This window comes from Didymosphaeria variabile (genome assembly GCF_027946475.1).
Source record: "Didymosphaeria variabile strain IMI 356815 chromosome Unknown scaffold_9, whole genome shotgun sequence".
Taxonomy (NCBI): domain Eukaryota; kingdom Fungi; phylum Ascomycota; class Dothideomycetes; order Pleosporales; family Didymosphaeriaceae; genus Didymosphaeria; species Didymosphaeria variabile.
The window spans coordinates 1,790,230-1,814,544 of NW_026611628.1; the positions used below are offsets into that span (position 1 = coordinate 1,790,230).

General features: G+C 52.7%; 11 protein-coding genes across 11 annotated transcripts; 5 read left to right on the top strand and 6 right to left on the bottom strand.

Moving 5' to 3' along the window:
* Positions 1–269: 269 nt before the first annotated feature.
* taf2 (Transcription initiation factor TFIID subunit 2) lies at positions 270–4,653 on the bottom strand (the record flags this gene model as incomplete). Its single annotated transcript, XM_056220647.1, has 2 exons — positions 270–3,836; positions 3,883–4,653. The coding sequence occupies 2 exons, from the start codon at positions 4,651–4,653 to the stop codon at positions 270–272; spliced, it is 4,338 nt and encodes a 1,445-aa protein (XP_056065950.1).
* Positions 4,654–5,452: 799 nt separating this feature from the next.
* On the bottom strand, positions 5,453–6,911 carry N0V89_011922 (uncharacterized protein; the record flags this gene model as incomplete). The annotated part of the gene is made up of 3 exons (XM_056220648.1): positions 5,453–5,750; positions 5,818–6,425; positions 6,477–6,911. The coding sequence occupies 3 exons, from the start codon at positions 6,909–6,911 to the stop codon at positions 5,453–5,455; spliced, it is 1,341 nt and encodes a 446-aa protein (XP_056065951.1).
* Positions 6,912–8,852: 1,941 nt separating this feature from the next.
* On the top strand, positions 8,853–9,902 carry N0V89_011923 (uncharacterized protein; the record flags this gene model as incomplete). The annotated part of the gene is made up of 1 exon (XM_056220649.1): positions 8,853–9,902. One exon carries the CDS (start codon positions 8,853–8,855, stop codon positions 9,900–9,902), a length of 1,050 nt encoding a protein of 349 aa, XP_056065952.1.
* Positions 9,903–10,307: 405 nt separating this feature from the next.
* Positions 10,308–11,357, bottom strand: RPP0 (ribosomal protein P0 (A0) (L10E); the record flags this gene model as incomplete). The annotated part of the gene is made up of 3 exons (XM_056220650.1): positions 10,308–10,878; positions 10,928–11,060; positions 11,114–11,357. 3 exons carry the CDS (start codon positions 11,355–11,357, stop codon positions 10,308–10,310), a joined length of 948 nt encoding a protein of 315 aa, XP_056065953.1.
* Positions 11,358–11,565: 208 nt separating this feature from the next.
* On the top strand, positions 11,566–13,265 carry TRM82 (tRNA (guanine-N(7)-)-methyltransferase non-catalytic subunit trm82; the record flags this gene model as incomplete). Its single annotated transcript, XM_056220651.1, has 5 exons — positions 11,566–11,724; positions 11,812–12,011; positions 12,061–12,724; positions 12,775–12,984; positions 13,035–13,265. 5 exons carry the CDS (start codon positions 11,566–11,568, stop codon positions 13,263–13,265), a joined length of 1,464 nt encoding a protein of 487 aa, XP_056065954.1.
* Positions 13,266–14,435: 1,170 nt separating this feature from the next.
* TRR1 (thioredoxin-disulfide reductase) lies at positions 14,436–15,529 on the top strand (the record flags this gene model as incomplete). The annotated part of the gene is made up of 4 exons (XM_056220652.1): positions 14,436–14,546; positions 14,598–14,692; positions 14,718–15,322; positions 15,381–15,529. The coding sequence occupies 4 exons, from the start codon at positions 14,436–14,438 to the stop codon at positions 15,527–15,529; spliced, it is 960 nt and encodes a 319-aa protein (XP_056065955.1).
* Positions 15,530–16,217: 688 nt separating this feature from the next.
* On the bottom strand, positions 16,218–16,812 carry N0V89_011927 (uncharacterized protein; the record flags this gene model as incomplete). The annotated part of the gene is made up of 3 exons (XM_056220653.1): positions 16,218–16,320; positions 16,380–16,438; positions 16,492–16,812. The coding sequence occupies 3 exons, from the start codon at positions 16,810–16,812 to the stop codon at positions 16,218–16,220; spliced, it is 483 nt and encodes a 160-aa protein (XP_056065956.1).
* A 584-nt stretch (positions 16,813–17,396) lies between these two features.
* On the top strand, positions 17,397–19,149 carry N0V89_011928 (uncharacterized protein; the record flags this gene model as incomplete). The annotated part of the gene is made up of 3 exons (XM_056220654.1): positions 17,397–17,563; positions 17,656–18,167; positions 18,224–19,149. 3 exons carry the CDS (start codon positions 17,397–17,399, stop codon positions 19,147–19,149), a joined length of 1,605 nt encoding a protein of 534 aa, XP_056065957.1.
* An 840-nt stretch (positions 19,150–19,989) lies between these two features.
* On the top strand, positions 19,990–21,453 carry CYS3 (cystathionine gamma-lyase cys3; the record flags this gene model as incomplete). Its single annotated transcript, XM_056220655.1, has 3 exons — positions 19,990–20,115; positions 20,270–20,355; positions 20,409–21,453. The coding sequence occupies 3 exons, from the start codon at positions 19,990–19,992 to the stop codon at positions 21,451–21,453; spliced, it is 1,257 nt and encodes a 418-aa protein (XP_056065958.1).
* A 406-nt stretch (positions 21,454–21,859) lies between these two features.
* N0V89_011930 (uncharacterized protein) lies at positions 21,860–22,661 on the bottom strand (the record flags this gene model as incomplete). The annotated part of the gene is made up of 2 exons (XM_056220656.1): positions 21,860–22,454; positions 22,510–22,661. The coding sequence occupies 2 exons, from the start codon at positions 22,659–22,661 to the stop codon at positions 21,860–21,862; spliced, it is 747 nt and encodes a 248-aa protein (XP_056065959.1).
* Positions 22,662–23,172: 511 nt separating this feature from the next.
* Positions 23,173–23,915, bottom strand: N0V89_011931 (uncharacterized protein; the record flags this gene model as incomplete). Its single annotated transcript, XM_056220657.1, has 3 exons — positions 23,173–23,566; positions 23,627–23,722; positions 23,770–23,915. 3 exons carry the CDS (start codon positions 23,913–23,915, stop codon positions 23,173–23,175), a joined length of 636 nt encoding a protein of 211 aa, XP_056065960.1.
* Positions 23,916–24,315: the final 400 nt, after the last annotated feature.

Here is a 24,315-nt window from a genome sequence, read left to right on the forward strand (position 1 = left end):
CACACTCATTCTCAATCACACTCCCGCGCAGCTACTCTGCCCGGTCGTCAGCTAAAAGGGTATATCCACCATCGACCCACCATAAATCGCCAGCCCAAACGCCACCGCTGATGCAAACAATGCCACGTAATCCTCCCATGCACCCCTACATAAAAAAAGCGACAAATTTATCCCATATCGATACCGTGCGATAATCACTAAACGCCGTAAAATGCAACTCTGTAAAATGTACAGTACAAGGAGAGGTGCAAAGCCATAATTTGGTTCACTCAGCGCACGAGACGCGCCAAATTCGCACTGCCCACCTTCATCTTCACCAGCAGGCGCGGCCGCTCGCCCGTCTTCTTCTCCACGGTGACTAGTTTGCGAGTGGGCGTGGATGTGCCGCCGTTCAGGTACGGCGACGCGGTGGGCGTGCGCTTCGCGGGCCGGGGATCGATGTCCGTCTGGGCCTTTCGCTTTCCGAGCGTGGCTAGCTTCTCTGGTGGGAGACGGAGGACGATGCGCTTGCTCTTCGCCTTGGGCAGGGAGGAAGATGGCTTGGGCGCCTTGAGCGGGTTCTTGGTCTTCAGTTTGAGCTTTGGCGGCTTGGGCGTTTCTGCGGTGGGTGTGGGGGTAGGGGTAGGTGTGGGTTTTGCAGACGCCGGTGCGGGGACAGTAGCTGGAGCTGGGGAGGGTGCAGGAGCGGGAGTCGAAGCTTTGACCGGAGGCTGAGGTCGGGGCTTGGCAGGTACTGAGGTTATTTCGACACCTTCCATAGGTGTCGATATATCAGGAGCCTGTGTCGATGCTGGAGAAGGAGCTTGTACTTGCGAGGGCGCAGGCGTGGATGCTTTCGACCCGTCTGGAGTACCGGTCAAGGTAACTGAAGATTGCACTTCAGCAACAGGCAGCTTTCGGTTGTCCTGTGATGCGGCTGGGGTAGTTACTCGTATCGGAGTACCCGGCGCAGATTCTGACGCCGGACGTGATTGGGCCGTAAGAGATGTTTTGACGCTCGTGGGCAATCCATCTGGTGCTTGATCCTCTGTAGTGCTCTTGCCAATGCCAAACTTGATCGCTATCTTCGGCGGCGGCTTTGCTGCCTCTTCAACCACAGCCGGCGGAATAGGCTTGGGCGGGCGCAGCATTTTGGTTCGAATATTTCCTCGAGAGAAGTGCATGCGAAGTTTGCTTGCTCGCGGAGGGTCGAGACGCGCCACTTTCCAATAGCGCGGGTACTTCAACACCACGACCATTCTGTTGATCTGGTCAACAAACATGTCGCAGATATCCAGCAGCTCAGACACGATCTGCAATGATGATCCATTAGCCTTGAGCGCTTCCTCTAGTGCCTCTTTGAAGGCCAGATTCTTGCCCAAGCTAATCCTCAGTGCACGGAGGGCACCGTCCAGCTTAGCGCGATCTTGTTTATCTTTACGGCTTTGGCCTTCGTCGTCCTCGTTACCGAGGACAAGACCATCATTTGCCTCGCGCTTCCTCAAATCATTCAATATGATCGCGTCGCCAACTGCAATTTGGCCGATCGCTAAGCCCATTATCCGGAGCAGCTGAGTTCTAAAGTACGGAGACGGGTCCGCATAGAGCTCATGGATCAAATACTTCGTGATGTTGTCCTTGGTGCAAAATGCGCCAAGACGAACAAGACACTCCCATGCCTTCAACCGGACGTTCTCTGCGTTGCCCGTTTGGCTGTAGAACAAGAATTCCGAAATTTTAAGCGGCTTCAGACGGTTCATCATTAACCGAACATCGCAATCAAGTGCGGTCGTGGTGAACACGTTGTTGTACGATGGAATCCATTCATCAAGGCGCTTGTGGCGATCAATCTCGCCCATTGCCTTCTTCCTGAACTCAACCTCTACTGATTGCGCCATGAAATCGATAGAAGAATCGTCCAATATTGGATCGGCGAGACATTCAGCTAGCCCCCGCATGAGCGTGGCAAGATAAAAGTCATCACTGTATTCGTTGCCCCGATTGTCGTTGTGGCGAATGATGTCTAGCAGGAACTGCTTAACCTCTGCAGGCGTTCTACCGTCACGCCCCTTCACCTTGGCAATAGCCCGAGGAATAGCACACTGAACGTTGTATAGAGCTCGGTCGGTAAAATCGTTGGGTCGTGTCATATCTGAGTTCGAAACGTAGAAAAGCTTTTGGAAAGCCTTTTTAAGATGGTATAGCCCAATAAGCTCGACCGGGCCATCGACATGAAATTGGTTCGCCAGGACCTCAGCCGCCATCGTTCGAATACCATGGAAGTACCGGGCGTCCATAAGCGTCTTGACAAGGAAACTAGAGATGATGCCGTGGCCTTGTTTCCGAGCCAAGTACTGGATGGATTCCGCCTGTGCAACAACATCCTTGTCTTGTTGCAGCTGCGACACAAACATGTAGGATGGCATGTCGGTGATCGAAATGCGCGCGAGCCATTCAAAGTCCGCATCCACGCGGATGTACTCGTACGCTTCATTCTCCATCTTCTGCTCGTCTTCAGTTGACCAATCCTGGATTTTCCATTCTTCCACTTCTTCTGAGTTCAAGAACAAATCACCCAGGGAATAGATAGTGACTTCATCTTGTTCCCCAGTTGCATCACCTCCTTGCGCCTGAGCTTGTCGTTCTTTGTTGAGCTTGTTACGCTTGATGCGCTTGTACTTTGTGTTATAGGGAATCTCGGCCCTCACGTTCGATGAGTTGATTTCGATGATGTGCTCGTATGGTGTTCCATCCGCTTCGTGTATCCGAATGGTCATGGGCCCGACAAAGGCAGGAAAATCTGAGCTGGGAACGAATGATCGACTTCGCTCCTTAGCTTCCCTCATAAAAGCAGAGGAGCTGAGCGGTTCATCATGTATTAGCCCACTTTGTGATTGTCTGATAGTCAAATTCACAGTCTGCCTCTTCTTGTTGAAGGTCGGATGGCATTCGAATATGGGATAGCCAGCTTGATACACCCATTGCTTGAAGAAGCTGTCGAGCTTCTGGTGGCCGACCTTCTCACATAGTAAGAGGAAGGCGTCCGTAGAGATGGCACCGTTGTTGAGGGAGCCACCAGCTCTATTCAGCAACAGTCTGTATAGGCATCGATCCACACCATTCTTTCCGCTCGTCTTCACAAGGCGGTTATGGAGTATAGAAAGAACAGCCAAAGCTTTGAGATCCATGAACTCTTGTGCGCCAGGATCTAGATGAATGTACCGGCCTAGCTCATACAATGAAGGCCTCCGCACATCCATTCGCAAGAGCTTATCCATGGCTGCCTTTTGCCGGAATCGATGGTCATTGCGTCCAAACAGATCACGCAGGTAATATTCCGTCATGAACCATGATGCGCCTGCTATGATCCAGTGATCGCGGGGTTCTTGTGCGATAACATCTACGCCAATCCATTGGCTGGCCACAGCGTGCACTAAAGTCCGTGTAGTATGTTCTAGTGGTTCCCATACGCTCTCTGGATACAGCAATCGAGAGCTGCAGATGGTGAGGGCCATGGTATGGGCAGTATCGTGCGGCAGATCGTCCACGAACACAAGCTCATATGACTTTCCCAGTCGATATGTCTGGTAACAGTCGACAAAGCTATCCAGCGTCTTCGGTATCATCATAGCGCTGTTGCTGAGCTCGTCCTCCCTCCCCGGCAAACAGAAGGCGTGCACCCGGACGGCTTGATCTTGTAGACGGTCGCCTTCAGACTCGGTACGAAATCGCGAAAGATCCACCTCCTGAAAAGGGCCTATCGTAATGCCCACGTGCTGTGGGAGGACACCTCCTCCGGTGATAGGGTCTATCCGAAAGCTTGACGTAGTTCGGGTAGGATCTGTAGGGTCGACAATCTATCAACATTAGCTTGACTGCCAGTACGAGAAGATGAGGCCTTACAGTATCAGTCAGCTCACCGGAGCAAACAGCCCGCATCTCCAACGCTCGTTCCTCCTCGGTCAACTCATTATCCTCGTCGTACCCGTCTAAGACGCTATCTGCCTTCTGTGCGCCGTTTGTCTGGGGTCGGCTGTCGGACGCGGGACCCTTGCCAAGCGCATCTGCCACAGTACGTGGATATCGGACGGACAGCTCGAAGGGTATTCGTGTGTTTCCATCGTCGACACAAGGGAACAAGGAGGAAGCGAAGCCCGGGAAACCTGTGTTGCGCGTGTATACGTGAGGATAGCGCGAGTCGCCCTCGCCGGTGCCGACGAAATGCAGGCCATCGCGAAAGTCGTCCAACTTGTATTCGATCTCCACCACCAACGGATCGCAGACAACTTCCTGCGAACCCTGCATCCGCCGCGTCGGAATCTTGAAGTCCGGCGGCAGAGGCACTTTCAGCTCCTCCTCGACACCGATCTCATGGCGCCCCACGCGGTTGCGTAAGAAGTGGTACTGGTGGATGGTGTGTTGCGGGGGCAGACCCAGATGGTCATACTGGTCATGGTATTCGAGGTGGACGTTGCGGCTTGATAGGCGCACGCGGGTCGGTTTGAGCTGGCGACAGCTCAGGTGGATCTCTTTGAGCTTAGGCGACTGCGGTTGGATGGTAATCTGCGTCTTCGCTTTCAGAAGGCGCGGACGGAAGCTGATGTCGAACTCCAGGCGCTGGCTTTCGACGGTAAAGGCGCTGGCGAGCGCGGGGTCGTCGACGCCTTCGTCCATGGCGTGCGGCGGTTACAGGCGGCCCTGCTGCGTTGCGTGCGTTGTCTTTGACGTTCGGGCGCGCGATGCGTCGCGCTTCGAAGTCTCAAGTTGCGGAGGAGAGCTTGAGCCGTCGGCGTCACGAACGGGCCGGAGGGGCCCACTTACCTTGGCGCCGCCCCCGTCCGCTCCTGCCATGCCGTGTTCTTTCACTCAAACCTCGTGCCGATGCCACCATTACTTTGTCAAAGACTTCATCCATCTGCTCTCATTATCCTGTAGATGCTGCTGTAGTGGCCCGGCACTGCGGAGATTAGCCTAACAGACTAGTTGCTACAAGAACCTGTCTCAAAGCTCCCACGCTGTCACGGCCACCTGGCCAGATTCCGGACGACTTCTTCTTGAAAACAGAAAGAGGTACTCGAAATTTCTATTCCAATGTCAGACCAATGATTGAGGGTGGCATTCCACAGGTCGCGACGGGATCTTAGCTTGAGGCAATACAGTCCAGGTGTTGACGGTAAAGGCGTGGCTTCGCCGCACAATATACGACTGTCACAATGGTGTGTACTACATGGCTCATCCTAAGATTACACAGTGTACCAAACTGTATCACTTTCAACTTGTTGTCGCGGTTCGCCACATGTATTGTTGCAGCATCCTTCATGTGCAAACATTTGAAGACAAATAGCACGAAAACAGTCAATCAATCACACTATTCCTCATCAATGGATATAATTATTAAGGCACGGCCCTCAAACCCCTTTCCCCATGCATCGTGGCAGTACCCTTCCAACCCCAAGAAATGATCCTAATTGTTCTACTGCCCCAGCATCTGGTCCTTCCTGTAAGTAATCTCACAACGATGACTCTTCGGTGTCACCAAAAAGAAATTCTCAAACTCCATCGTCTCGGGTGTCGTCCTCGCACCCAGCTTGATTCCCTTACACTCGCGGAAAAAGAACGCAGTTGCGTACCGCAGTTCCATGCGTGCGAGGTGGATGCCAACGCACGACCGGGCGCCCACGCCGAAGGGGTGGAAGGCAAGTTTGGCATCAGGAGAATTGGCTTCCGCGGGCCCACCCTCTTTGGAAGCGATCCAGCGGTAGGGGTTGAAGCTGGGTGGGTATTAGTATGGCGGGAGGAGATGGTGGGGAGATGATTATGAAGCGGTAGTAGACTTACGTGAGTGGGTCGGACCATATTTTGCCATCGCGATGGAAAGTGTATGCTTGCGTGCTGACTGTCGTCCCTTGCGGAATGTAGTAGCCTCCTAGTTGGCTCCCGCCCTGCGGAACAATACGAGGCAAACTACTAGGTGCAGCACCGTACAAGCGGTGTGTTTCCTCGATAACCGCGTTCAAAAGCGGGAGGTCGAGGAGGTCATTTTCTGTGAATCTTTCAGGAAGTTGTGCAACCTCCTCTTCCAGAGCCTTCTGCAGCCCTGGCCGTTGAAGCACAGCCCAGGTGAGATAAGTCATGGTTACACCTGTCGTATCAGTTCCGGCTATGATGACATTACTGGCTTCGATTCTGACATCCATGTCGTCGATCGTGCCTTCGCCTTCTTTCTCGCTGTCTTCTATAACTTTGGCAAAGACGTTCTTCTCGCCCGAGCGAGAGCGGGCGAGTTCCACGGCGCGGTCGGCTCCTCTGAAGATGTATTCATTGCAGTTGAAAATCTCTTGGACTGCGGGAATAGGAACGAAACGGAAGAGGCGAAGGATTGGGGCCTCAACCATAATGCCAGCGGCCATGATGAGCTTCTTCAATACCCGTATGAACTCGTTGGCCTAGATATAACGTCAGTCTTCCTTGATGCACGTTGCATTGGAAATACATACTTGGCCGGTCTGCAACATGTTGAAGGATTCGCCAAAAGCGAGATGAGCAGTGACATCTGAAGCCAGTAGCATCCACCAGTGGTACACATCGGCAACATCCTTAGTAGCATCTTTCTTGATTTGTGAGACGCAAAGGACAACCTTTTCACGTACAGTCGATTCCCAATGCTCGAGAAGATAAGACCGGCTGAAGGAACGCGACAAAAGCTTCCTTCTGGGGCCGTGTTCACGTGGGTCGATCATAGTGAAGATTCCTGCCTTCGGGAAATTTGCAAGTTGCTGATACCATTCGCTCTTGAGATACTTGGTACCGATCTTGTGGATCTCACGAAACGCGTCGAGGTCTGCTACTGCGACTTCCGTTGGGGAGATACGAACCATGGGTCCGTACTTCTCGTGTAAAGAGTGGATGTAGAACGATCGCTGGCCAGTCATGACAGCGCGCTTGAGGCGCAGGTGGGTAAATCGTGTATGCCACGGACCTGGAAGACTCCGTGTTGGGGAAGTTGCAGCAACGTAGGCAAACTGCATAAGTAAGTACAAGCCGTCCAATGGAAATCGAGATACGTACTCTCAGCACGACGGCGACTACAAGCGCAAGCGGAAGAAGTGATGGTTTAAACCATGAAGGCAACAAGGGGGCGCCTGGCTGTGCCATGTTTCCCGACCTTGCTCAGTATCAGCGAGTGTATAGACCTTTTTCTCCTTCGCGAAGAACTATAAGAGCGTTTGCAAGCCTGGCTCGCGTGAACAAGGCAGCCTATTAAGGGGACCTCATAGTCTATGGTGTTACCAGCGGGCTCATCGGGGATCCGAAAGAGCGTCGCGCTCCGAGCTCCGATTGTGTATTCGTTTGTACTCATTTGGGGTGGTAGGAGAATTGCTGTGGGCGACGCCGGAGGTATGGACAAGGTTGTGATTGGTGGTAGTCGTCAGGCGATGCTTCTCAAGTGCTGACGTGGCCAATCACCGTATGCGTTTTTCATAGATAGCCCTGCATGACCTAAGATTGCGTGCAGTTGACCAGCCTCTTCAAGACAAGCACGCGGATGCATTGAGGTATTGGTGTATGAATCATGTGATGTTAGGGAAACGTAATTGAAAGATGTCCAGCAAGTCCGTGTTGAGTTTGAAACTGTTTGGTACATAGCACCAATTATTGTAGTACATACTGCGTTTCCTACCAGCCACATGAAGTGGAAGTGGTCGATCAGGAATGCAGCGGGGAAATTGACGGGTTGCGGGGATCCATGACGGAGATCTTGTGGCTAGTGGGCCCTGCGCTACCATAGTTATCCTGCACCCGAACAAACGCTAAAGGCGGTGCCGCAGAGTAACATCGAATTCCGTTTGAACCTGTCGTGTGGTGTGAAAGGTTTCAGCTCACATGCGAGAATACGAACGGATGGCGTGATAGATGTCCGGAAGCTACACTCAACGCTTTGGCGCAAAACAGGCACGTTGCCTAAGTAAAACCTGCCTGGACCCGAGTAGGGAAATGATGCCGTTCTGTTCAGCCTCAACCTGTCAGATGTCTACTAGCAGGCATACTCAGCGCAGGGTTCGAGGTGCAGCGCCAAGATGAGAGCGAGCAAATGAACAACCTGACATACAAGCCCCCTCGAGGGTAAGACGGCCAGGAACCCATGTTTAGCTTGCTTCTTCTAGGACTCTGAAACCGTAAGAACAACCCAAGTAGCTGAGCTTTTTAGGTAGGCGGCGGCACTGAAAACCCACGAATTGACCGGCCAGTAGGCTGACGACCCGAGGCCAAGCTGCCATGAGATAGCGCATGGGATACTATCATCGGTTCCTTTTCCGTAGTCTAGCACCATTTGATGGAAGCAATGGCTACGAAGTCGTCGTATATGGTCCTCACGATATTGTGTGAAACTTTCACGTCGACGATGCATTGCTACCTGTGGCCCGTCATTCAAGACCTGTGCTCACAAACCTGTTTAGCTGCTTTCAATTGAAGCTTTAGCGGTGGTGTATATATCTTATTCCGTTGGGATCGTCACCGAGATTCAAGTCATCCCCCGGTGATGATAAGGTTGGTCCGGTCACATCTGCACTCATGAAGAACAGCGTTGAGTATATTAATTAGTTATACCCTGCAAGCAACGGGTAAAGCATACATGAAAGAACGGGAGGCAATGTCACCTCCCAATGTGAAAGATGAAGCGGAAGAGAGACAGCACACAGAAGACAAGTGATCATTAGTCATCTCACCTTCCTAAACTCAAATAGGAAAGAGCTTTGCAACGTGACTCAACAACATATCGTCGAATTCTCAGGTCTTTTCGATTTCTGTTTTCTTCTAAAGAATCAGTATCGGTACATGACTTCGCTTGACTAGATCCAGTCGAACACAAGATGCAAGTCTACGAACACCCCGCATCCTCCACCCTCCAAGCTGCTCTAAAATCCACCCTTCCCCACAGCATAAGCCTCTCCTACCGCACCAAACACCCGAACCGCACGAAAGATGCTCACGTACTTGCTTCCTTCCCTCCCAACACCACCACCGAAAATCTACCACGATGCTGGGCCGCAGCTTACTTCGACCGGTCCATGCGCCCCGAAACAGAACTCTGGATCTTCACTACTGGAGAGATTCCCGAGCACTATACGTCACCAGATCAGAAGAAGGGAGACCAAGAATTCTGCCCGGAGTGTAGAAAAGCAGTGTTGTCGTTGATAGACTATATGAGTCGTCTACCGATTCCGCCTTTGCACCCGGAGAGCGAGCCTGCGCTCGAGCTGGCAAGGCAGCATGAGCAAGAGTTTCCGCAACGAGGACCAGATGCAAAATATCCACCAGGCCCGGGGCTGTACATGCGACATCTGCTCATTCCGACTGTCGTCACGCTGGGTGCCTGCCACCAGCAAGTTGTCAAAGTGTTGGCGGAAGCGGGCATACTGTGTAAAGAGTTCCCAGGGCCTGAAGCGGAATTGAATAAATTCTGGTTCAAAGTATCTGATTTACCACGTACGAAAGACTTGCCCGAGGAACTGCGCTGGGGCGAGATGCGCGAAACGGATATGGCAATTGTGCAGACACGCACGTCCATACCGCGGACAACGCGAACATTGATGAGTCTGAAAAGTGTGGGTGTTTTTGAAAGATCTACGGATAGACCCGTGGCATGGACATTTCTAGGATTGGACGGGTCACTGACAACGCTGCACACGGAGCCTGAGTGGAGAGGGAAGGGTATTGCCAAAGCAGTGGCCGTGAAGATTTTCATGGAGCATGCGCCTGGGCTTGCTGTTGACGAGGTAGGGGATGCTTGGGCACACGCGGACGTTTATCTGGGGAATGTGCAGAGTGAGAGCGTGTGTAGGAGTTTGGGCGGAAAACCTTCGGTGAAGATATTATGGGTCAGGATAGACATCGGAAAGGGGACTGGCTCAAGAGCATAAGGCAAAGCATGGTGTTGGAAAGTTAAGGTATGCGGGGCATAGGGCGGTGTTGATATCTGAAACCATTGTTAGCTTTGAAATGGTAGAGGCTTCTCGTGAAATAAAGTATGACAAAGGGCTCATGAAAAAATTAGAGTGTTGCGTTTTTTAATCTTCATCGGAAGATCTCAGGGTTAAAAATGTATAATCATCGCGAATGGAGCAGAAGAAAGGGAGATATGCTTACATTGGACGGAGTGATGTATCGCTGTGCCTGTGATTGTAAGCACCACCCAATGCTAGACTGCTACTTCGAGGTTTCATCTTTTCATGTTATCGTTGACTGTCCTAGCTCATAAAGCCGTATGCCACATGCAGTGGTCACGTTGGTATCTATCAAGCAGCGCCATCGTCGAAAGCGATAGCTTAGTCGAACAGGCCGAAGCCCATGTCAGCGTCAGAGTCCTCCTCATCTTCCTCCTCCTTCTTCTCCTCGGCGGCCGGGGCGGCATCGTCACCACCGGCGGCACCGCCAGCGGCAGGGGCAGCGGCGGCGTATGCGTCAGGGTTGGCAATGCGGTCCTTGAGCTCCTTGATCTCCTCCCACTCGTACTCGGTCTCAATGGCAACAGAGATGACCTTCTTGTAGGAGTTGACAACGGAGTGCATGACGGAGGGCAGAGTGGGGTAGTTGACAGCCAGGGAGATAGAGGCAATGGTGCTGATGGCAGAAGAGAAAGCCTTGAGCAGCTGGGACTCCTCAATGTCCAAGACGGAGCTATCGAAAGTCTGGCCGTTGTCGTAGATCTGCGAAATACCCATACCGTAGGTGAAGGGAGAGATGTTCAACAAGTTAAGGAGGGTAGCCTCGGAGGCACCGACCTTGTTACCAGCCTCAATGAGCTTGAGGTCGGTGGTAATTTCGATGGTACCACGGGCAATCTTGGTGGGGACACCGAGGGCCTGGAAGAAAGAGGTCTTACCGGGCTCCATACCGCTACGCGATGTCAGTATCTACATTGTGCGCTTCGGGACATTATCCTTACGTGTTTCCGGCAGGAACGAAGACATCACCGGGAGCGAGGGCACCGGCACGGGCGGGGGCGGCGACACGGTTGGAGAGGATCTTCTCACGGATCTCCTTGAGGTCGCAGTTGGTGAAGACGAAGCCAACGTTGCCTGCAATGCGTTAGTTGCGGAAGCGCGCAAATAGACTTGCGGAGAATACGGACCCTTGACGTGCGGGAGGAGACGCTCGTACTCGGGGAAGTCGTTGATGAAGCCCTTCAGAGCGCGGCGGACCATGGTGTTCTTGCCCATAAGGACGACACCCTCGCCACGGAGCGACTGGCGGATCTCGTGCATCTGCTGGGAAGAGACATTGTCGACGGTGACGATGAAGATGCTCTTGTATTCCTCGAGGAGGTCCTTGAGCTTTTCGAAGTAAGCGACCTTGTTTTCTTTCTTGCCCCCCATTATGATCGAGTTGACACAATAGGATCTTTAAGGACTTATTGCGATTTCGTGGTTTGATGAGGTCGAAGGAAGTCGCGAGTGAGGAAACAAAAATCGGCGTGGGAGCGAGGCCCGTGCATCTAGGCGAGGGCCCTAACGCTGCATGCAGCTAGACTGATATCTGAGAACTTCTTCGAGCACCGTTGGTGACTGTAGAGGATTAACGAAAATGACGTTACCATACCAATGCCTTGCGGCGTGTACGCGATCTGCGGCTGTTGGTAATGGGTGGCTGCTCTTCGGTGCGACTGGCTCGGAACTCGTAGTGCAATCTTCTACTGGCGCTGCATCACATTGGAGCCCGGAAATTCCCACGCCTGAAGTGAAGGTGCGTTATGAGCGTCTCCATAAAGTTTTTGTATTCCTAGTTTCATTTTACATCTTTAAAGTCAACTCTGGGAACTAAACCAGTCAGGAACCTGCCCTTGAGGGTGAACACGAAGGCCCGCCTGGAAAACGGGTCAAACTCACGCCCGTGACAGAACCCAAACCAAATATATCACATTTGAAGACCACACAAGACGGCCAACATCTTGTTGCGGTGACTGCGGAGGACAAGTGTATTCGAGTCTTTCAGATTGATGATCAATGCCGTTTGGAGCAATTGAGTCAGAGGTAGGTGGGCACATTGCCTCTAGCAGTGCCAGACAACTGACTCTCCCAGATGCATGGCGAAACGCCCTTCCTCGATTACATTGACCGCAGATGATACTACAATTCTGTGCGCGGACAAGTTCGGGGATGTTTATTCTCTGCCTCTATTGCCATCTCCTGAAGACGAACAGGGGGTTATCTTAGAGCCTAACGACGAGCAGAAGAAGTTCGCACCCTCTGCCAGTGTTCTCACAGTGCACTCTGGGAGGAACCGCAAAGCCTTAGAAGAACAGCTGAAACAAGCCGAGAAAGGAAAAAAGCAGGTGAAAGAAACGCCAAAGTTCAAGCATCAACTTATAATAGGCCACGTCTCTATGCTCACAGACATCGCATGTACCAAGGTTGGCTCTCGTAGCTACATACTCACTGCAGATCGAGACGAGCATATTCGTGTGTCTCGTGGAATACCGCAGGCCCACATTATTGAAGGATTCTGCCAGGGCCACGAGGAGTTCGTCAGCCGCGTCTGCTTCGCAAAAGCAGGACGTCTAGTCTCCGGTGGTGGAGGCCCGTACCTGTACGTCTGGGACTGGCTGTCATTCCGCCTTTTAGAAAAGCTACCTCTCCAAGGACCCATACTCGAGCACTACAAAGGACACCCATTTCAAGCTGGAGCTACGGACTTCAAGGTTGCTGTATCTCGCATATGGTCGGTTCCAAATAGTGCGCAAGAGGTGTGCAGCTCCACGTCTTCATTCGCTACACAAATTTTAATGCATCACAGGTCGATGAGGTCCTAGTAGCCTGCGAGGGCGTTCCAGCGCTCCTGAGCTTCAAGCTTGGTGGTTCTTCAGGAGCAGGAAAGGTGCTGCCCTTAGACGGTAATGTGCTCGATCTGTCATTCATTGAAGTGGATGGAGGCCGTGTCACAGCGGCAGTCTCGATCGATCATGTGCACAAGCCAGGTTCCACGCAAGAAGTTCGCCAGGAGCCGGTAAGCAAGAGCATGCACTTTTTGGTTCGAACATAGCTAATCAATCGTAGGGGACGTCACGGCTACAGTACCTGTGTCGCAACAACTCAGGAGAGTGGGAGCACGACAGGACCCTAGCAGAGGCGCTCGAAGGGTTCGGCCAGACCGTCCCAGATGAAGAGCAGGATTTGAGTACTGCGGGTGAAGAAATTCGAGGTACAGCCGACGACAAAGCAAAAGCACTTCGAGACCTCCTGTACGGCATTGAAAACTTGAGGAAGCGTCCAGGCGCGGAGGATTAGGCAATGCGGCGAGGATCGGTCTGCCGAGGCATGACGCAGGACGTGCGCATTTTGTCTTTGTAAGACTCTAGATGTCGTTACGAAGTCTGAGCAGTCATTGCGGTGTCCGCGGCGTGACACATGATGTCCGTAGCTTTTCAAACAGCCGCAACAGGCGAGTACACATTGCAAACGTTATCCGCAGCAAGGCAGGCGACGCGGCCGGTGGTGGGTTGCTGTGGGCCGGGTGGTGAGTCTCGGCTGCAAGGTCTTAGAAATCTGATGAACCCTGGACTTGCTCGCAAATCGCAATCGCGTGCGGCCCTGCCCTGCCCGACTCCGGTCGCGCTCTAGCTTAGCACATTTTCAACTTCTGCCATCATCTACACTCCGTGCTTGCGCTGTACCTCTAGAAGTACCTGTGTGTGAGGAGATTCTATTACTCTTCCGTCATACCATCTCGCCGGCACACGCTATATTAATCAATCGGTATTAAGACCCAGTCGTTGCGCCCCTCCGCCAGACGACCTGTCATCCGAAATCACACATCCGAATCTCGACCAGAACTTCGCCGATAGCATAGCTCCCGCTGAAATATCTTGTTCCAGTGCTTTCTGCGCCAGTCGTCCTTCTTAAGCCTTTGCGCCGCCGCCAACGCCGCTTGCAAGCCTACATCTAAAGGCCGAGACCTTCTCACTCCCATACGCCCGCGCCGAAAACACCACGACCGCCAAAGTGTTCGCCTCCGCTTTCCGCCGCGCGACCTCTACCCGTTTCCTAAACCTCTTCTCCGTGCCCATCGCCGCCGCCGCGTCGAACCAGCGCGCGACACCCACCGCGGGGCTATCTTCTGCTTCAAAGCAGAGCTCAACAACTCAGGTAGACGTGCGGAGGATGCATTCGAGAGTAGTCAGTAAGTTTTACCCTTGTGCACAATACCTGAGCTTTGCTAACGCGATTTGCAGTCATTGGGTAAGTCCGACGCGCCTCGTTGTCTCGTTCTCACTTCCGCGCTCTCGCGTGCCCCACTACAACCCAGTCAGGATGATATTGTACAGGCGCCATTGCTGACTTGCATGTAGCTCGGGCCCTGCGGGCCACACTGCAGCCATCTATGCTGCGCGAGCCGACCTAAAGCGTAATTCTAGCCCAACTATGCTTTATGAAACCTGCTAACATGCACCAGCCGTCATGTACGAGGGCTTCCTCGCGCTCGGAATTGCAGCTGGTGGTCAATTGACCACCACCGATGAAGTAGAGAACTTCCCTGGCTTCAAGATGATCCAGGGTGGGAAGCTCATGGTGTGTATTGTTGCCGTGCGACTTTAGAGTTACCCCGCTGACATAACCCAGGACCAAATGCGCGAGCAGTCCGAAGCCTGCGGCACCGAGATCATCTCCCAAACCGTTGCGAAAGTCGACCTCAAGGCGAAACCCTTCAAGTACTGGTTACACCCTATGGGTGACGATGAGGAAATCGAAGAGGAGGAGCACACGGCCGATTCCCCTCATCATCGCAACCGGCGCAAAGGCTCGCAGACTGGACCTCCCTGGCGAGTCAAAATTCTGGGGCAATGGCGTGTCCGCCTGCGCAGTCTGCGACGGCTCCTTGCCTATGTTCCGCGACCAACCTCTCGTCGTTATCGGCGGTGGTGACTCTGCGGTAGAGGAGGCACTTTACCTCACCAAGAAGGCGAAGAAGGTCACCGTGTTGGTGCGAAGAGACAAGCTGCGGGCGAGCAGGACCAACGCGCGACGACTGACAACGCACCCGAAGATCGACATCAAGTACAACACCAGCGGGGTGGAGATCCAGGGCGAGGAGAAAAAGAATGGTCTCATGACGCAGCTCGTCATCAAGAACAACGTCACCAAAGAGGAGCAGACCATCGAAGCCAAGGGATTGTTCTACGCCGTTGGCCACGATCCTGCGACTGCACTCTTCAAGGACCAACTTGATATGGACGAGGACGGCTATCTGATCACTGAGCCTGGACGCTGTACCACTAGTGTAGAGGGTGTTTTCGCGGCCGGCGATGTCCAGGACAAGCGATATAGGCAAGCTATCACGAGCGCAGGTCAGTTACTACTCTATGAAATCGGAAACTACATGGATGTTGGCTAATTCGAAACTAGGCTCCGGCTGCATCGCCGCCCTCGAAGCCGAAAAGTGGCTCGCCGAGCAAGATGACTCGGTCGACAACGAGCTCGAGACCGAGAACCAGGCCGAGAAGTCGCAGACCAACGGCGTCGTCCCCGAGTACCGCTCCAACCCGCTCTTGTAGACAATCTCTGCATTACGTCCTGCATCTCAGCGTGCATGTTTCCGCTCGCCCTCAACACTCAACTACTCCGTTAGCTTGCATCGGCATCACATGTGGTGGTTTGTGAATATGTTTTCTATATTGGTGCGAAGATAGATGGTTTTTAGCTTATATGGCTGCAGCCTTGCGTTGACGGCTCGCCGACATTGGTGACATATGGGATAGACATGGGTGAAAGTAGAGCAATCAATGGGACGATGCGAATGAAGTTCGGGTTCCTCGCTGCTGGTCGTGAATCGCGTCACTACGCTTGTACTAAAAGTGATGGGTCATATGTTTTAGATTATGCTAATCTGATCTGCATTCGATATGTGTTCGGGTATCTGTATTCGATCCGAAGACATGTCCCGAAGCATCTCCGATATCGGGCTGGGCAGGCCCAGCATTTCCCTACATGATGTTGCATCGCATAAGATGCCTCCCACAATTCAAGGGCGAGGCCTCCCTCATTACGCGTGCTCGCGCCGAATGTGGGGATGCCAACAATGATCGTCCCTGCGAAGCGTTGCTCGTCGGGTCTGATCGGAAAGTCGATTGATGATTGAGGAAAATGGCTCCTGGGTTGATGAGCATCAACCGCCAAAGCCAGAGCTTCGAAGGAGATCAAGCGCACTCTCGAATGCTTGAACGACCCCGACGTCTGCTCACGTTAAATCATGCACAGAGAAGGCTGCATCAGGACCTTACAGTGTTGCCGCGTTTTTTCTAGCTTCTGCTCGGAGTTCTGAACATAGGTCATGCGTGTGCGGAGGCTAGGGTGATTGTAAGCTTCACGGATCTAGAAGCCACAAGTAACGGAGCGTTTGCATACCGAAGGAAAGTGCGATCAGACTCTTGGTTGGCGCCAGCGTCGGCCCAGACCTTGAAGAACTACGGTCGTTGTTAGCTCCTTGGATAGTCTTGCAAGTCTGTGTCTACGGTACATCCATAAGCTGAGCGAACTCGTGCAGCAACTCCTGTTCTTGCTCCGTCGCGGTGCCTATGGCCCGGTGGTAGCGCTCGTGAAGCTCATCCCAGTCGAAAGCCTCAATTTCATCTGCAGGATCGACGTCACTCTCTTCCTCTTCAATGTCGCTGGACTCGAGGTTGTCTACTTCTGGAGTTTGCTGAGCGTGTTGGGCGGAAGGCGGGCGTGCCTCTTCAGTAGAGCCCTTGGGTATGCTGGGGGCACGCGTCTCTTCTGCGGTATGCGCGTTTTCAGCCGGCTTGGCCTCGAGAGTTTCGTCACCTTTTGCATCTGGCATATCGAACAGGAAGCTGAAATCAGAGGACGGAAATGACGGAGGTGAAGAAGGGAGAGTGTTGTTGCACGCCTGGTAGTGGGATGGAGGACTCAGATTCTAGAGGTAGCATTGGTCGGTGTGCCGTTTACGGTAGTCAACCTTCTGAGTAGACAGATGCTTGTGACGCGTTGTACATCTTTGAAGCGTCGGCTAAGTGAAATATTCTACTCACAGAGAAATCGTGAATGAGTAGGAGCGACCTGGAATGGTTCACGTGTGACGCTATGCTGTAAGCACTTAGCGCGATGTGTAGCGGGCAGGTGCGTCCAGTTGCGTCACACCTCGCGGGTGCCTGACATCTCGTCGTCTTCCGGTGCCTTTCCGACATTCACCACCTTGGACTCTACATCTTTCTGAGCCTCATGTTGGCTCCGCGCGTTGGCCTCAACAAACACCATCCAGATTAGCGCATTCCTGAGGCGACCTGTCTGCCTATATAGTACCTCCTACGGCGCGTACCCGCTCAACATGATCCTCAACTGCGTACCGGACCCACAAGAACCCGAGAGATCGAGAGGTGGGAACATAACATAAAACACAACACCATGGAGTGTGATATCTGTGGCAGGGAGGGTGCACTGCACTGTGTTACTTGTGCCCGCACCTTCCTAGAGAAAGCCCGCGGCGAACTCGCACAGGAACTGGTTGTTGGCGACACATATGCGAAGCATGTCAGAGCCGTTGTTGAGGGTTTGGAAGACAAAGAGAGCCAGTAAGTAGACATCCCTTGCGCTACTGTATCTAAGCAGCGCGTCTCGAGCTTCCCACAGTTGGTGTATGATGCTAACGGGTGGCCACCTCTAGGTACGTTTCGCTTCAGGACTCGAAGGGCGGCTTGCTCGTGGACCGTCAAGAATGCACCAACCACATCGAGATACAGCGAACCCGAGCTGAAACCGCGGAAATCGAAGAGCGAACCGCTTTGATCAACGAGCAGGCTGAGCTGCTTCGACGGCAGATTGATGATGCACGGAAGAAGCTTGCGGAAAAGCGCCGGCAGACGGCCTTACGAAGATCTGATATCTCTTCCGCCACTCACGACGTAGACGTGCGCCGAGCCAACGAACGTGACAAGATACAGCAGAGTATCAAGCGCCTGGGATATGAGTCCGACAAGGTTCACGCATCCACGATGGAAATGCGATCCTATCTTGTCAACTCGGCGGCTGATATTGCGGGGCTGAAGTCGATAAAGCGTAGAACGAAGGACGGTGAGATCAAGGAGACATTCTACATGGGCCCTGATATAGATCGACATCGAACGTTATCAAAATCAGGTAGACATGTTAGGATCTGGGACTTGCTGGAGCTCAACGGTAAGGCTAAGCTACATTGTGATACTATTCCAAGACTGTCTACTGACTTCGCTCAGACGCTCCGCCGGATGAAGTTTCAGCATCTCTACTTGCTGTCACGCAACTCCTCATCCGCGTCACGGCCTATCTCGGTCTCCGTCTGCCGTCCGAAATCACACTTCCGCACAAAGACTATCCACATCCCACCATAACCAGCCCTGAGGAATCATGGGAAGGCAAGAAAGCTCCTTTTCCAGGCCTGACCCCGTCACACTCGTCCAGCAACAGCCCGGAAGCCTCTCGTACTTTAGATGGTGCACCTATGCCGAGGGCCATGGTGCTCTATCTTGATCGGTCGCTCCCTCACCTGCGCGAAGAAGATAAAGCGGCCTATGCAACTTTCATAGAAGCCGTCGCTCATCTTGGCTACAATGTCGCCTGGCTTTGTCGATCACAGGGTATGAAAGATGAGATTGCGACATGGGAGGGTGCGTGCGATATGGGCAAAAACCTTCACCGTTTACTCAAGCAACGAGTGACTTGGAATCCTCAACGCCCGGAAAATCCACTTGACAAAGATATACCACAGTCGAAGTCCAGCTCGAATGCATCGAAAAAGACGCCTGTAGGACTTGGCGAAGTCTCCTGCTCAACGTCCCATTCATTCGCTCTTGATGGTGAGAACGTAGATCGACTTGGAGATTGGAAAGTAACTCCGTGGAAGCTGAACGACCAGCTGAAAAGCTTCTTGTACGCGGAGGAACAGACCAAGGACTGGGATAACCTGGACCCGAAAGAGTGGGCAGACATGGAGAACGCAATCAAAGATGATCCGGTCATGGTTGGAAAGCGACATCGCGAAGGTGATGGAAAGAGCATCGTGGAGAATCTGTCAACTATCGCGGAAGCTGAGGCGGGCGATGAGCGCAAGAGGGGAGTAAACGGCTGGACTAGGGTCAAGAGTCGCAGTGAGGAGCCAGCAAAGAAGCCGGCGCCGGAGTGAAATGCACTGAAATCTCATTCAGGAAGGCGCAAACACTTCGGATTTGCAAAACATCTTGGGTATAAAAGCACATGCATGCCCGGGCCGTGAAGACGCAAGCATTGTCGGTGTAGTCGGCGTAGTCGGTGTGTTAAGATACCACACTACGTTTTTAGAGAGCATACTATAGACAGAGACTTTCGGCACCATCATGATTCCATTGTAGCTACAGAAGTTAGGAAGTAATGACTGTTCCAATGATCACCGAAGCTCTCTCTGTGCATTGTTTTGTAAGCCGCTCACAACAGCAAAGATGCCGTGCCATGTAACTCCATTACACACGATAGCACCAATACCAAACGAGACAAGAGAGGCTTCTCGAAGGGCGCTTGTGCCTCGGCGCAACGAGCCGTTGATCACCAAAGCCGCTGCAAGGCGTCGGAGAATTAAATGGCACCATCCGAGCTAAGCTCCGATGGGTCTGCGGCAAGACGGCGAAACCGTGCAGCGCATCCTCTATGGAATTGCTCAGCATACCATTACACATTCAGGCCGCACAGATGCCGTACGCCCATACGAAGTCTTATATAAGAGGCGTTAAAAGCCAGCGTCATGGAGTCATACTCCGTACGTTCCCGCTTCTCCAGCATCAACGAGCACGCCGTCGTAGATTCGCGCCATCGTCGCAACAAAGGGAACGGTCCGAAGATACTAGCGCTCCGACTACTTATCGATAGACGTCAGTATCTACGCCGAGCTCGTACTTTTCTGATATACTGTACGTCGTGAACTCAACTCCTTGTTGAGTTTTTCTTGAGCATTTCGAAGCAATCAGCAACCCCAGAGACGATCACCGTAATCATGACGCTTGCCGAACACCCGATCGAAACTCCACCGCGGGCACCCTCTCCCGTGCACAGGTTTGGAACTTTGGCCGTACATGCTGGGAGTCCGCATGATCCAGTGACGGGCGCAGTCATTGAGCCGGTGCGTACACCTTGGGCAGCAAGATTGGTGTCAATTTCTGTACGCGGACGATAGGAACATTCACGTGATTGATCCGGTTCGCTACGCTTAGAATACGAACTCCAGATCTACTGTCCCCGATATAGAATATTGCGACATTCGCTAATCTCAGCAGATCTCACTTTCCACCACATTTGCGCAGACCAGCGTAGGAAAGCCAGTTGGTCAGTATGAGTACTCAAGATCTTCGAATCCGAACAGGTATGCTTTGAATATTGAACTTCTTGAGCTGCGAAGGCTGACACTAAAGTCAGGGACAACTTCGAACGTGCGATTGCCGCTCTTGAACATGCTCGTTTTGCCCTCGCCTTTTCTTCCGGCTCTGCGACCACAGCGAACATCCTCCAGTCTCTCGCCGCTGGCTCCCACGTTATTTCAGTCTCAGATGTCTACGGTGGCACGCACCGCTACTTCACCAAGGTCGCGCTCACCCACGACGTCAAAGTCACCTTCAGTCCCAGCATCGAAATCGACATCGCCCAGCTCATCACCCCCGAGACGAAATTGATTTGGATCGAGTCACCCTCCAACCCCACCCTGACGCTTGTGGACATTAGGAAGGTCGCCACAATCGCGCATCAGCATGGCATTCTTGTGGTGGTGGACAACACCTTCCTCTCGCCCTATGTGCAGAACCCGCTCGACCATGGCGCAGACATCGTGGTACACTCCGTGACAAAGTACATCAACGGCCACTCCGATGTGGTTATGGGCGCCGCGGCATTCAACTCGCAAGACGTCTACGACCGCCTCTCCTTCCTCCAGAATGCCCTCGGTGCCGTCCCCTCAGCATTCGACTGCTGGCTCGCCCACCGCGGTCTCAAGACCCTGCATCTCCGCGCGCGCGAAGCCACCAAGAACGCGACCGGCGTCGCAAACGCGCTCAAGAACTCCCCGAACATCATCGCAGTCAATTACCCCGGCCTTCCCTCGCACCCGCAATACGCTGTGACACAGAAGCAGCACCGCGATGGCATGGGCGGCGGCATGCTCTCGTTCCGCATCCGTGGCGGCCACGAGGCGGCAGAGCGATTTTGCCAGGCTACCAAGATCTACACGCTTGCTGAGTCGCTGGGCGGCATCGAGTCCCTCGTTGAGGTGCCGAGTGCGATGACGCACGGCGGCATCCCGCGCGAGCAACGCGAGGCCGCGGGCGTATTTGACGATCTCGTCCGCGTTAGCTGCGGTATTGAGGACGAGGCCGATCTTGTGGCTGATGTGCTGCAAGCGCTGGAGAAGGCGGTTGTTGGGCCTAAGATTACCAACGCGCTTGCTAGCAATGGTAATGGCAGTGTTTGAACGGGTGCAAGAAAAGAGAGATGGCGTATGCATGAATTATGACTGAGCGTGAAAGGCGTTAGGGGGCAAAAGCTGAGTCGCCATGATGGAAATGGCTGATGGGACACACGAGGGCATGAGTACTGCTGTTTGCATGAGTGCGAAAATTATAGATACCAAATGCATTTCTTTTCATCCATGAATCGTGATGACAGAACAAGCTGACTTGTGTTCCTCGTAAATCAAGCCAGCTATGGGAAAAACGCGCTCATGGACCATCCTTGAACTCATCGATTCTGCCCGAGGTAGAGCAGGCCTTCTCTTTTCTGTCCCTCTTTGGTCGTCCGTGGACTTTACAGCCGCAAACACAGATGCGTGTTGAGACTTTTATCCATCCTATCTGTCATCATGCCAAGCTATATCACTCTCAAAAATCACTCTCAAAACAAGAGAATAAACATCGGTATCGGATCTGGAAGGAGTCGCCCACGACCTCGCGGACCAGACCGACTGCCTCTTCGCCAACCTCTCTTATCCTGTCCGTATCCAGACCTTCGTCCGTGAAATTCGGCTCCAACAAATTCACAACGATCCGCTTGAGCCCAGGTAAAGATTTCGCATGTTTTTCGAGGAATGCCAACGCCTTGTCATTCTCATTCCTCAGGGTTGGCTCGTCGTAATATATTACCACCATGGAAATGGCATCCCGCTGGATAGGAAGCATGGTTACGAATCGAGACATCTCAGCGTATTTGGGTTTTTGATCATCATAGCAGAGAAGACCGCCAGCGAAAGGCATGAGTCGTGTTTCGGCATATATCGTGCGACAGGACCTGAGAAGGTCCAAATACTTGCCTTCATGTCCCTTGATGATGACGCCAAGCTCTGCCCAACACCAGGTCTGGCCCATCATGTCCATTTTGATATTGACGTAGACATCGTCGAACACGTAACCGTAGATCATGTTGCGTATCTCACCAGAAAGCCGAAGGAAGGGCGACTTCTGGTGGTTACGCTGGAAGCTACGATGTGTGAGCAACTACCCATACAGTATGAAGGTCTGCTTGCTTCACTTACATCGCAATACACTCGCCGCGGGGTGTTGGATCCAGCAAGCCGTTGCTCTCCTTGACCACGGTGGCCACATCAGCTGTATGTCCGGTAACAGATGACATGTTGTCGCAGTCGCGTAGCTCAGGCGTGGGTGCGTCGGCGTGAGGGTCAGCCATGGCGGTGGAGTCAGGCTTAAGTTTGTTTGTTGGTGTTGCTTGGAGATCGCGGGGTGTGGGGTTTAGTTTAAATACTTCTAGCAGGTGCGGCAGACGTGGTTGCCCGTGCTCGAGTGAGAGGTGCCCGGGCTGTACGAGGGTAAGTGAGAGGCAGTTGCTCTCGTCGAAGCAAGCACGAGGTGCTGATCAATTGAACGGCGAAATTTGCGTCACTTGTAACATAGCAGCAGAGTAATGCCTACTGGATGGCACGGTCATACAGATTGGTTTACAGATCGCATTTTTCTTCTACATGTCGTGAGGTGTAAGGAGCAGCACATGTGTGGATTTCCCTGGCTCATTCGGACAATGAATAAGCAGATACTGTTCGGACAGAGCCGAGTCCGTTGTTGACTATCTAGCTTCGCCGTGAAGGTTCACCATGTACATGTTCCCTGCGCTTCATTCTCGATTCCGTTGACGCCTTCTATGGCTCCTCATGCCGCACCATCGAGTTAGATATCGTCATTGGTTACATCCACCATTCTGAATCATCGTGTACCACTTTCTCGAGATACTGCAATCGTGCGTCGCCACCTTCAACTACCACTTCGACAGACTCGCCAACACGTTGTTGAAGATCCTCGACCAGCGACTTGATCGAATCGGAGAAATGGCTGGGGAATTCGAGGATGCACCTCTCGAGGCCAGCGAAGGGTTTCAGGTCTTTAATAAGATCTGCAGGCTGAGCATTACGAAAGGGTATTTGTATAACCGTAATGCGTTCGAGCTGAACGGAGAGCAGCTGGTTCGTAGTTGGTACCGGAAGGGGCACTCCTGGTAACCTATACGGCCAGAAATCGCGGTAGTAGAGATCGAATCGGCCAGCAACAAAAGGTATCAGTCTTGCTTCCGCATAGACGCTTCTACAGGCGCGGAGAAAGTCGACTTCGCAATGGTGGATGCTCCTGTGGAAGCGATAGTACCTGACATCTGTGCTACAGAAGACGTACGCGTAGATCCGATTGCGAAGTTCCGGCGGAAGTTTGAGCAGGGGAGATTTCTCGTGGTTTCGTTGAGTTCTGCTCAACGTTAGTTGACTATACTCCAAATCCTGCGTCTTGCTCACATCGCTTTGCAGTAGCCGCGCGGGGTAGGGTCAAGGAGTCCGTTACTCTCTTTGACGACAGTGCGAACTTTGAGAGTAACTATGAGCGACGCGCGATCCTCATCATATGTTCCGCCTTCGTCGACTTCGGCAGGCGGGTGCGCCATGGTGTTGAGGGTGCGGTGCGCAGAAAATGGAAGGTGTGGAGATAACACAAGTTGGCTTTATAGGTAGGTGAAGGTGACCATCACGCTAGTGGGGACGGCCCCGGGGTGAAGGCAGGCGCGTGGCAGGTTGACTGAATGTAAACAAATGAAACCATAACTTGGAGAGTGTGTCCAAGCTGTAACGATCGACGAATTCTATCAACAGCCTAGCTTGTTTAGATCCTGACCGGTCATGCATGATCGTGAGAAATCTTTTTGCGGTGAATGCCTGGTTGAAATGTAAGGCTACATGAAATTCGATATGTTCAGAATTTGCTCACGATCCTGTCGAGGATATACTACTTAGAATGTCTTTTATCGTATGATAGCCGATACCTGTGATTCTTGTGTGCTTGATCGG